The sequence below is a fragment of the Trichosurus vulpecula genome, chromosome 9 (genome assembly GCF_011100635.1).
Source record: "Trichosurus vulpecula isolate mTriVul1 chromosome 9, mTriVul1.pri, whole genome shotgun sequence".
In the NCBI taxonomy this organism is placed as follows: domain Eukaryota; kingdom Metazoa; phylum Chordata; class Mammalia; order Diprotodontia; family Phalangeridae; genus Trichosurus; species Trichosurus vulpecula.
In genome coordinates, this window is record NC_050581.1 from 5338253 (window position 1) to 5351667 (window position 13415).

Below are 13415 nucleotides of genomic sequence, written 5' to 3' on the forward strand. Positions count from 1 at the left end.
TCCATCTGGCGTCCTCTTGGCATCTCAAACTCAACATTTCCAAAACAGATCTTCCTTCCTCCTCCATCCCGCTGCCAAATCTTCCTACCTTCCAGATCTTATTGCTCCTGTTGAAAGGCAGCACCATGCCTCTAGTTTCAAGGCCCTTCTTCACTCCTCCCCGATCCTGCGTCAGCTTTCTAGCCTTGCTGACTCTACTTTCAGAACTCCTGTACTGGTCCCTTTTCTCTGCTCACATGGCCACTACCCCGGCTCAGGCTGTCAACACTTCTCCCCTAGATTTCTACAAGAACTCTCTAATCGACCTCCTTACTTCTAGTCTTGTTCTAACCACATCCATACCCCATACTACATGGTCACAAACATTTCACTGACTTGCCCCAAATCCTTCAGTGCTTTTCTAAAGCCTCTAGAATAAAATACAAACTCCTCTGCTTGGCACTTAAAGCACTCCATAATCACACTCGAACATTCCCTAACCATTCTCCCGGCCTCCAGTCTCTCTCCTCTCCAATTCGTTCTCCAGCCAGCTGCACAGGTCTGACTGGGCCAAACCCCTACTACTTAAACTCTAGTGACTACCTATTATAGGATCATTGGATCATAGATTTAGAGCAAGAAGGGGCCATATATGTCATCGAGTCATTTACAGATGAGAAAAATGAAGAATGGAGAGGTTATGTAACAAGCCCAGGGTCACACAGCTAGTATCTAAGGCAGAATTCAAACTAGGGTCTTCCTGACTCCAAGTCCAATATTCTACTCACCACTCCAAGCAGCCTCTCAGAATCAAATACCAGTCGGTCAACAAGCATCAGGGGAACAAAGGAAGGCAAAACAGTCCCTGCCCCCAACAAGGAGCTCACAATCTAATGGAAGAGACAACGTGCAAACAATGATGCATAAACAAGTTATAAGGAAGATAAATGGAAAATGATTAATAAAGGATTTAGAATTAACTAAATTAATTTAATTAATTAAAGCATTAGAATTAAGAGGGATTAGGAAAGCCTTCCCATAGAAGATGAGACTTCAGCTGTAACTTAAAGGAAGCCAAGGCATCCATGAGGTGAAGATGAGGAGGGAGAGCATTTCAGGCATGGAGCACAGCCAGGGAAGATACCTGGAAGCCCAGAGATGGAGTGTCTTGTTCATGGAACAGCAAGAAAGCCAATGTCATTGGAATGAGAAATACATAGAGGGGTATAAGGTGTAAGAAGACCAGAAGAGGTGTGGGGGCAGGGAGAGGGCTTGGTTATAAAGTGATCCAAACAGAAGATTTTGAATTTCATTCTGGAAATGATAGGGAGCCACTGGAATTTACCGCATGGCGGGCGGGGTGGTGGTGACATGATCAGATCTGAATGTTAGTGGCTGAATGGAGGACAGACTGCAGTGGGTAGAGACTTGTGGCAAGTGGACCAACTAGTAAGCTATTGCCTGTCCGGACACGAGGTGATGAGGGCTTGGACCAAAGTGGTGGTGATATCAGAAGGGAACATATTTAAGATATGTTACAAAGGTGAAATCAATACCCTTTGCAACAGATTGGATATGGGGGATGAGAGATAATGAGGAGTTGAGGTATTTACCTGCCAAATTCCTCTATTTGGCATCTAATGCCTTTCCCAACTAGGTCCTAACCTCTTTTCAAGCTTATAACACATTATTCCCCTTCATGTACTCTACGATCCAGCCAAATTGGCTTTCTTCTTGTTCCTCACACATAAAACATCATCTCCTGAATCCTTTCATCCTGGCTGTTCCCCATCCCTGGAATGTACCACCTCCCTCACCTCTACCTCTCAGCATCTTAAAGGCTTAGTTGAAGCCCCACCTTACTCTGCATAAAGCCTCCTCCTGATCCCCTCAGCTTATGGCGTCTTCCCTTTTATATTACTTGGTATTAATTTTACATATCTATGTTGCCTCCCTAACATATTTAATGTGATCTTCCTCAGGGGGCAGAGATGGTTTTGTTTCTGTCTTTATACTCCCAGCACTTGGCACAGTGTCTTATACATAAAGCACTTAATAAATAACTTGCCGATTGACTTAGTTTAATGCACACGTTTCAGCCAAGCATGTTTACTACCTGTTGGCTGGAATTTAGCATTCTACCTCCCATATCCACATCTCTGCACAGCCTGTCTTATTTTCCTTCACAGTTCAGTTCAGGCACCATCTCCACTAAGAAGTCTTTCCTAATGCTCCCCTAATAGCTGTATGCATCTAACTTATGCTTCAGAAGCTTGTATACTCTTGTATACTGTTTCGTTTTTGTTCTTGACCAAAGTTTCACAGAGGAGTGCACATTTCAGACGGGTTTTAAGAGTGTCAGTGGGAATCCTCAGAAACGGGAAACAGAGAAAACATTCCAGATACTAGGGAAAATGGGTGTTTCATTTCTGTCTTTGACTCCCTAGTGCCTAGCACAGTGCTTTGCATGTATCTGGTAGGACTGATACCTTTACTGGTTTAAGGTACTCCTAGGGAAGAAATCCCCTCTACTAGTGTGGCTGGACAACTCCTGTGTGATTTATAGAATCTCAGAGACAGGATACTGAGTGGCAATGAGTGACGTGAACAGGGACGCCCCAACAGTGTGCATCAGAGATATGCTTCAGATCTTTCTGACTGCTAGGCTGGCTTTCTAACCACTCACACAACACCTCTCTCTTGGCGTACAACAGATGTTGAAATAAACTTCTGGCGAACTGAAGTGGTTATAGGTAGTAAGTGGTAGAGGCAGGACTGGGCTAAACAAACTCTGCAGTCCCTTCCAACTCTAAGACTCTACAATTCTATGGACTCTCCATTGTCTCTGAGCCCTAAGGATGTATGACCAAGACAAAGTGTTAAAAATACAGCTTATTAAACTGTGACGTCATTAAAAGCAATATAAGACTGTTTCAGACAGACATAATCTTATCAAATTGAACAGGGCAAGCTAATCAAAATAAAAACAATCAACCAGCATTACTGACTACAAGGATAAAGTGTCGGCTGTGTTCTGAATTCAAGTCATTTCTTTAATTCTCAACGTTTCAAATTCTTCTACCTAAAAACAGTGACAGTGATCCCTGAAATAATAAAAACGTGACATCATAATCATATCGAACTTCTACTCCCAGTTTTACTTCTCTTGTTATAACTCCACAACACATATATGAGGTTAAAGAAAAAGTCTCACTGTGTGTTCATGTTACATTTCTTTAGTTTCTCCTCCATGTTGTGTAAGTCTCTGAGATCTGCTCCCACAATGGCAAATCTATTTGAATCCAAGACATGTCCATCTGCAAACAGAAAAAGGTAGAAAATACAACTCTTTCTCTAAAGTAGTGAGATATTTTTCTAAAGATATATATATATAGATATATAGATATAGATATAGATATTATATATATTTTTTTTAAATTTTAAAAGCTCTTCAATCTCCTAAATGTACATCTTTACCAAGAGTCTTCTCTGGTAGACAGGTACTCCCTCCAATGGGAACCAGGGCTGTATAAGAAATTACCTATGTTAGGAATCTCCTTCTTAGAAAAATCATGAAATTACATCTACATATTAAAAATACTTTATTATTTGCCACAATAGACTCATTTGCTCTATTTTGCTTCAAAATGTCCCCTACCCTCTTTTACCCCATGGTTATTGGAGACCATCACAACCACTACCCCAGAGCTACATCTGGGGATTCCTTCCACATGTTTCAACCACCAGAAAGCAAGACAAACCACACAAAGCTCCAGGAGAAGAAATATGACATACATTAACAGCTGTGGGAATGACACTATCAGGGCTCCAGGAACCTCATGTATGAAATGGCTTTGTTTGTTTCACAGGTCTCCCTCTTAATCTAGATTTATTATCTGCCTCCTTCCAAAGGGATTTCAGGGTGTGGATTAGGAGTGAAGCAAAAAATCCATTACAAACTAGCCTTGTGGTAGGAATACAAGATGGGGAAGAGGAGACCGGTGTCATAATATAATAGGAATCTATTCTGAAAAACAGGATGGAATTTGCAGACCTAACCAATACTGTCCTGGCCTATGCAACAAATTTATAGATATAGATACACACATACACACACACACACACATACATACGTGTATGTACACACATGTATGTATTCATTCCAAACTTCTTGTACTAAGAGAAATACATTTTAATTATAAATGTCCTTTGAGAATTTAGAAATAGATTTATCTGTTTCTTACAAAAGTTTCAAAATATACATTTTAATTGTGACATGTGTACACAAAATTCCAGGGGACTCCAGAGGAAAGGAGCAAGTCTTGTTCATCATTTATATTTTACCCACAAACTAGTACCTTACCTTTGTGTTTCAGCCTGCAGAAAGTAACTTTAATAAACATTTGATAACCTAAAGGAACATAAACTTCTTAAAACTATGAAAATACATTTCATTGATTTGTTCTTAACAGCTGTTTAAAATTTGCCACTCATAATCACATAGGAACAAATTTGAAGATGACAAAAAAACTTTACCCTATAAACTTATGACAGCGATCTCTGATGCTACCAACCCTAAACCCACATGCCAGCTTGAGTCTCCCTGTGAACGTACGCATAACAACATCTCCTCTTGGCTCCCAGGTCACAGTCCATGGCAACAAAGCCAACTTGTATATTAGAATCAGCTGACTTTTTCATACTATTGCAATGAGAAGCTTGTTTTCGATTCTTCCCAGATCAAACATACAAAAGGACCAAAGTAAAACGGCTCAACACAAATTCGTAGCCTTTATTGTCAAAGTCAATGGAAGATTTTTTTGCTACATATTCCCTTAGAGCTATACTTCCTTTATGATTAGACATTCGCTTAGTAATAAAGACCAATGAGTATCTGAGTGTCTGTGACATACAAGGGATAGGTAGGTGGTGCCGTGGGTAGAGTGCCAGGCCTGGAGTAAGGAAGACCTGAGTTCCAATATGGTCTCAGATATTTACTAGTGGCGTGACCCTGGGAAAGTCAGTTTCCTCACCTATAAAGCACTTAGCACAGTGCCTGGCACATGGTGTGCACTAAATAAACGTCAGCTATCACTATTATTATTATTATAATACGCTAGGGCCATGGGCACATTTTAAAAGCAGATTATATACGATCCTCACCCTCAAGTCTCATTAAGGAGACACATACACATAAAAGGATAACTAATTTAAAGAAGAGTAGGGAGGGTCAGGAAAACAAAAGTTATGGAATCTATGGGGAGAGGAAGGTGGGGTAAGACAAAAGCATAACTCCATAAGACATCCATCTGGCCAGTGTAAAGGGAGTAATGGAAGATAACAGACTGGGTCAGATGGTGGAGGGCAGACAAGGTGAGGGAGGAAATAAAACCTGATGTACAATACACAGTAGTATATTTTCAATAACTAATATAGTGATGCTGATGGAAGTATTTCAGGCTGAATATAAAACAGGATATAGATTCTTCCTACTTCAGCAACGTAAGGTCACTGGTGGTAGCACAAATAATTTAGTTCCACGGGCGGGCCTTCCTGGTCATTTCTCATCCTGGATAACTCTCACCATCCGCTGAAGCTACCACAAAACTACACTCACTGGCACTAATGCAAATTCCTGCTAGCCAAACTCAACCAAGCACTCACTATTAAAATGCAATCCTGGGGCAGCTAGGTGGTGCACTGGTCCCGGAGTCAGGAAGACCTGAGTTCAAATATGCCCTCAGACACTTGACACACTTACTAGCCGTGTGATTGCCCTGTCTTCTCCCATCAAAAAAAATGCAATCCTATGTTTTTGATTTCTTATTCTTTTTTCTATTATTTGGAGGATTAACTCCAAACTACTCACTGCCTTTAGATGATATCACCTCTTATTTTAAAGATAGAAGGCACCTACCAAAAAGGAACTTCTTCCATGCTTTTCCTCCTTCACTCCAGACCTTGAGCTGTCCTTCCTTCCAGTTTCTGGGAGAGAGGTACTACTTCTCCACGCCAAAGCTATTATCTCTACCTGAGCCCTTTAACTCATGCCTCGTTTATCCCCTTCAGTGCTTTGTTCTATTAATCACTTCCCCTTTGTAAAATATCTTCCACTTCTCCCTAATAGCTCCATTCCCTCGGTCTACAAACATGTTCAAATAAGTCCTTGACTCCCTTGGTGATTTCAGCCACTTCCACGGTTTCAATGAGGACGCAATCAGTACATCTCCAACTTCCCTTCTCAAACTATCATCCTCTCTCTTACTTCCCCTTTATAGACCAAACTTATAGAAATCTCCATTTCAATAAACATTTAGTGTTAAATGCATACCATAAGCAGGGCGCTAAGGAAGATACAAAGTTAAATAAGATGTCATCCCTCTCCTTGAGGAGCTCAGACTAGTAAAGAGATTGCTATGATACCACAAAATGCACAAGTAGGTTAGAAAGCTACAAAACTAAGAGCCGTGGGAGATTATAAAAAGAAGTTCATTATAAAGGACTGCTGGGAAAAGAGATCCAGAAGTTTCATGGATGAGACAGGACTGGAACTGGTCCTTAAGGGATGAGCAGGAATTCTGAGTGGAAGGAAATGAACAACATTTCAAGTATAAAGAAATAGCACCAGCAGCAAAGGAGAAATATGAGGTGAGAGAGGTTGGACTGTGGACAATCGAATTACCTGCTCGTTCTTCGGCCCTTTGTAATGTAGACCCTCCCACCACTGTAACAAAACTGCTCTCTCCAAGCTCTGCAATTACCTGGCTGTCACCGAAGTCAACGGCCTTTTAAAAAAACAAACAAACACAAAAAAGTCTCTCATCTTTCCTGACCTCTGAAGCATTTGCACTGTTGACCGGGCTTCCTTCTGGATACACCACACTCTCATGGTTTTCCTGCTTCTCTTTTCTGCCTTTTTGGCAGGTGCCTAATGAATCTTCGCACCCCTTAAGCATCAGTACCCCTCGCCAACAGCAATGTTCTTGATACTCGTCTTCCTGTACATTCCTTCCCTTGATAAGCTCAAACTCTCACACAGCTTCAACGTAAGTGATCATTTCTATCGAACCTTTCCTGCATTTTCGGCTGCCTGCTAAAAACCTTCACCTCTATGTCCCAATGGACCTCATTAAACTCAGCAGTTCAGAATTCTACTCACCTTCCTTTTCCCTTTCTCCTAAGCCCTTCTTTTTAGCTTCCCTAGGCCCTCCTGGAAGGCATCACAAATCTTTCTAGTCAGCCAGGCTGGAAAAGGTGGAATCATCTTTGACTCTCTGCTTTCACAAATTCTACAATCCAAAGCAGCATAAATGCCAACACTACACAGTATGGTGGAAAAAGTGCTAGACTTGGAATCAGGGAAAAAAATGGGTTTGAGTTTCCACTACATGTAATAGGAGTGACAGAAATATAGTCAAAGTCACTTAACCTGCCTGGGTTTCCTTCAGCCACCTCATATGTCATATACACATAGTAATATCTATTGGACTTCTCTCACAGGACTACTGTAAGGATGAAATGAGGTAAGAAATATAAAACGCCTACAAGCCTTAAGGTCCTAAATAAAGGTAAAGAATTATCTTTTTATTTTATTTTGGAAGAGGGAAGGCAGGGCAACTAGGGTTAAGTGACTTGCCCAAGGTCACACAGCTAGTAAGTGAACTCAGGTCCTCCTGACTCCAGGGCTGGTGCTCTACTCACTGCACCACCTAGCTGCCCCAAGGTAAAGAATTATCATCATCCAACCAGCTGCCAGGTGCTACCAAGACTCTTGCCCTGGCATCCCGTGCCCCGCTCTCATTCGCACTGCCACTATCTTCATTCAGACTTGCATCACCCTAGGCGACTCCAATAACCTCCTAAGCAGTCTTCCTGCTCTTGCCCTCTCCTTGCCTCAACCCACCTTCACCCTGTTGCCCAAGCAGTCTTTCCATAGCACCGCACTCTATTTAAAAACCTTATACTGTAGGATCATAGGCTCCTCACTAGCTACATAATAAAGCAGGTATTCCCAGGCATGGCATTTCGGACTGCCTACAATCTGCTACCAACCAAGCTTACAGATCACACTAACCTTTTTCACACAGTCTGCATTTCAGCCAAACTATACTACTGACTGCCCTCCTTTCTAGTCTTGCCCTGTGCAGCCTTCTTGCCTTTGTCCATACTCCCCACTCCTAATCCTCCCATGCTTGAAATGGTCCCTTCTCATCTCTTCCTGTTAAAATTACAAGATGCCATTTCATGGCCGAAGTCATGCTACCTTCATAAAGTTTTGGCCAATGCCCCAACTTCAAATGAGTTCTTGCACAAATTTCAGTAAACGCTGGATCTTTTTTAATCTTATTTTTATTGACATCTTTTGTTTAGCTATCACCTACATTTCTGTATATTCCTCCCCCCACCTCAGTAAATAAAGATTCAAACGAGAAAAAAAAGCAAAGCCAACCAACATATTAATTGTGTTTGAAAGTATGTGAAATATTCCACATCCATCATCCCCCCACTTCTGCAAAGAGGTTTTGAACACTCCTTCATACGTATGAATTTTTTTTTTAGGAAATATTTTTTTTATTTAACATATTTAGTTTTCCGCATTGATTTTCACAAGAGTTTGAATTACAAATTTTCTACCCATTTCTACCCTCCCCCCCACTCCAAGATGGCATATATTCTGGTTGCCCTGTTCCCCAGTCAGCCCTCCCTTCTGTCACCCCACTCCCCTCCCATCCCCTTTTTCCTTCCTTTCTTGTAGGGCAAGATAAATTTCTATGCCCCATTGCCTGTGTATCCTATTTTCTAATTGCATGCAAAAACTTTTTTTTTTTTGTTTTTGGACACCTGTTTTAGAGTTCCAAATTCTCTCCCCTCTTCCCTTTCCACCCACCCTCCCTAAGAAGTCAAGCAATTCAACATAGGCCACATGTGTATCATTATGTATAACCCTTCCACAATACTCATGTTGTGAAAGACTAACTATATTTTGCTCCTTCCTAACCTAACCCCCTTTATTGAATTTTCTCCTTTGACCCTGTCCCCTTTCGAAAATGTTTGTTTTTGATTAGCTCCACCCCCATCTGCCCTCCCTTCTATCATCCCCCCCTTTTTTCATCTTCTTCCTTCTTCTTTCCTGTGGGGCAAGTTACCCAATTGAGTGTGTATGGTATTCCCTCCTCAGGTCAAATCTGATGAGAGCAAGATTCACTCATTCCCCCTCACCTGCCTTCTCTTCCCTTCCTACAGAGCTGCTTTTTCTTGCCACTTTTATGCGAGATAATTTACCCCATTCTATCTCTCCCTCTCTCAATATATTCCTCTCTCCTCCCTTAATTTGATTTTATTTCTTTTAGATATCTCCCCTTCATCTTCAACTCACCCTGTGCCCTCTCTCTATATATATATACACATACATATATACATACATATACACTCACATATACATATATATATAAACATATATATACACACATACATATATACATACATACACACATGCACACACATATATATGCATATTCCCTTCAGCTACCCTAATACTGAGGTCTCATGAATCATACACATCATCTTTCCATGTAGGAATGTCAACAAAACAGTTCACCTTTAGTAAGTCCCTTGCAATTTCTTTTTCTTGTTCTTTTTCTTGATTACCTTTTCATGCTTCTCTTGATTCTTGTGTTTGAAAGTCAAATTTTCTATTCAGTTCTGGTCTTTTCACTGAGAAAGCTTGAAAGTCCTCTATTTTATTGAAAATCCATATTTTGCCTTGGAGCATGATACTCAGTTTTGCTGGGTAGGTGATTCTTGGTTTTAATCCTAGCTCCATTGACCTCTGGAATATCGTATTCCAAGCCCTTCGATCTCTTAATGTAGAAGCTGCCAGATCTTGGGTTATTCTGATTGGGTTTCCACAATACTCAAATTGTTTCTTTCTGGCTGCTTGCAGTATTTTCTCCTTGATCTGGGAGCTCTGGAATTTGGCGACAATATTCCTAGATTTCTTTCTGGGATCTATTGGAGGTGATCTGTGGATTCTTTCAATTTCTATTTTACCCTCTGGCTCTAGAATATCAGGGCAGTTCTCCTTGATAATTTCTTGAAAGATGATATCTAGGCTCTTTTTTTGATCATGGCTTTCAGGTAGTCCCATAATTTTTAAATTATCTCTCCCGGATCTATTTTCCAGGTCAAGGGTTTTTCCAATGAGATATTTCACATTGTCTTCCACTTTTTCATTCCTTTGGTTCTGTTTTATAGTATCTTGATTTCTCATAAAGTCACTAGGTTCCACTTGTTCCAATCTCATTTTTAAGGTAGTATTTGCTTCAGTGGTCTTTTGGACCTCCTTTTCCATTTGGCTAATTCTGCCTTTCAAGGCATTCTTCTCCTCATTGGCTTTTTGGAGCTCTTTTGCCATTTGAGTTAGTCTATTTTTTAAGGTGTTGTTTTCTTCAGTGTATTTTTCAGTATTTTTTTGGGTCTCCTTTAGCAAGTCATTGACTTGTTTTTCATGGTTTTCTCGCATCCTTCTCATTTCTCTTCCCAATTTTTCCTCTACTTCTCTAACTTGCTTTTCCAAATCCTTTTTGAGCTCTTCCATGGCCTGAGAGCAATTCATATTTTTCTTGGAGGCTTTTGATGTAGGCTCTTTGACTTTGTTAACCTCTTCTGTCTGTATGTTTTGGTCTTCTTTGTTACCAAAGAAAGAATCCAAAGTCTGAGACTGAATCTGGGTGCATTTTCGCTGCCTGGCCATATTCCCAGCCAACTTGACCCTTGAGTTTTTCAGTGGGGTATGACTACTTGTAGAGTTTAGAGAACTATGTTCCACGCTTGGGGGGATGCGCCAGCTCTGCCACACCAGCACTCCTCCTTCCCCAAGAACCCCCAACCCGGAATGGACTTAGATCTTCATCAGGCTCTGCACTCCTGCTCTGATCTGTCATTTAATTCCTCCCACCAGGTGGGCCTGGGGCCAGAAACAACTGCAGCTGTACTTCTGTAGCTGCCCTACCTCCGCTGCCCCCGCAGTAGCCGAACAGCGAACTCCTTCTACTCCCGCAGCTTTTCCCACTAACCTTCTCTGTTGTCTTTGGTGTTTGTGGGTTTAGAAGTCTAGTAACTGCTACAGCTCACTGATTCAGGGCGCTAGGGCACGCTCTGCCCAGCTCCTGGTCTGGTTGGTCCACACCGCTCACACTGGGCTCTGCTCGGCTCCACTCCCAGCTCTGTACGGGACAGACCTCACCCAGAGACCATCCAGGCTGTCCTGGGCGGGAGCCCTGCTTCCCTCTGCTGTTTTGTGGGTTCTGCAGTTCTAGAATTGGTTCAGAGCCATTTTTTATAGGTTTTTGGAGGGACTCGGTGGGGAGCTCATGCTATTCCCTGCTTTCTAGCCACCATCTTGGCTCCCATACGTATCGAATTTTGCCTCATGCGTGCCTGTACGTGCCTTATTCCTTCCCTATTAGGAAGCTCTTCTGTCTTGTTTAATCTTCCAATCTGTAAAACTCAGTACAGTATACATCATCTTGCACAAACAACCCAACTAATGCTTCTGTGTTTACCCCTCAAATTAAAATAATCAGTATAAGCATTACAACGGTAAAACTGCAGAACAGCCCTTGGCATAAACTAAAAGATTCTCAAAGGCAATTTTAAGCTAAAAAAACCAAAAATCCTCACATTGCTAACACTTAACCAGTAGATGTAAGGAGTGAGCAAGGTTATCTTTATTTAGAGGTGATATGGAAAACTTCTAAATCCTGTGTATTTTTAATCAAAATTAAGCTCCAAAAGAATTTGGTTTGGCTTGGATGGAAAGGAGGAAAAAAAGACATTTTGCTGAGAACTATTATCAAATAATTTGTAATCATTAAAAGAGTGCTTTTAACAAGCAGAGCAATGGTTAACATAAGAATAAGCAAGGGATATTCCAATTTAAGTCACTGCAAAAGGGCAATGTTAAAACTACAGGCTAAGCTACACACCATGATCTAACTTCTGTCTCATATTGCAGGCATATTTGGACTATTTAAGCAGCTGCTATATTTCATTTTAGAAGGCACCACTATTCAACATTCATAGAACGAATTAGTAATGAAGTTTTGTATTCCTCTGGATTAAAAGAAAGAGTTTTTTAGCAATTTCATCATACTAACACCCTCTTGGGCTAAAACAGAAATGCAGTATTCAAAAAAACATGGTCCTAATGGTTCCACTGTACACTCTGCTGATCAAAGTACACCCAGGGCATTGTGTTTAATTCTGGGTGCCACATTTTAAGAGGCACAGTTATGTGAGGTGCTATGCATTAAAAAAAAAGATAATCCAGTGGCTAACCCATTACTTTTTTTTTAGGCCAACTCTTTATTAATTAGGCTCTCTGCACTTAGTTATACTGATCTTCAGACAAAAGAGTTCATCACTAGGGCCATTCTCAAAGCAGCTTGGTACAGTAGGATCAGAGAACCTAGGTTCAAATCCTGCCCTTAACATTTAATGCCTGCAGGACTCTGGACTAGCCACTAAACTCCCCTAGTCCTCCTGTTCCATAAAATCAGGAGCTGAGTGAGATAACTAACCCTGGAGTCACTTCCAACTCTAGATCTAGCATCTGAAGATCTTCTCCAGTTTAACAGACTCTGCCAGGATTGACCTCCCTGCTACAGAAGAGACACTTAGAAACACATCTGTCTTCCACTACAGTCCTTTTCGGATACCACATTATGGTGTGATGGCAGCCCTGAGCTCTTGATGTGTCTGCCAAAAGAACATAAGCTCTGGCCAGATCTTTTTAGAACAGGCCCAGGAACAGACTAGATTCCTATCACTGAAGGACGTAGCTAAGATGAGGGGAAGCTCCTCACCAGGTTAGCCATAGGGTGCTTAATTTTTTTAGCCACAGAACTAAAAGATAATTACTAAGGTAGAGAGCTACCGAATGGCATCAATCAAAGGAACTCTTACGGACAAATTTCCAGTTCCTTGAGGTATTAAGGCACATGTATGCACATACACCTGTGTATATGTGTGCATATATATAGACACACTGAAATTGTAAATATGGACAATAAAAATATTCAGCAATCAGATTCCACAATGAACCTGTACCTCAGCCTATTAGAAGGCTCTAGAAAGCTCTTCGATATCATATAATTTAGAATCCTCTCTCTAAGGAACCTCAGAGATCATTCTGTCTAGCCCCTTCATTGTACACTGAGATTACAGCTCATCAGAGAGAATTAGGGGCAAAGAAGGATTCCTGCTTTTCTCTCCTCCCAGACAAGAGGGAATAAAATATCCAAATGCATGAAAGCAGGATGGTGGTGGTTTTGGGAAGAAGGGGAATCTGTAAACGATATTACATACGGATCGCCATATGACCTGGTAATGTTCAGCCTGAAACAAAGATTAAGAGAAAACAACGGCACCATTTT

At 41.1% G+C, this 13415-nt stretch overlaps 1 protein-coding gene across 1 annotated transcript in view; it reads right to left on the bottom strand.

The window, feature by feature from the left end:
• Positions 1 to 13415, bottom strand: part of LCMT1 (leucine carboxyl methyltransferase 1) — an 87608-nt gene that overhangs the window by 35492 nt on the left and 38701 nt on the right. Inside the window, exon 6 of the mRNA XM_036739761.1 lies at positions 3194 to 3296. Coding sequence (XP_036595656.1) covers positions 3194 to 3296 — 103 coding nt within the window. The remainder of the gene's footprint in view (positions 1 to 3193; positions 3297 to 13415) is intronic.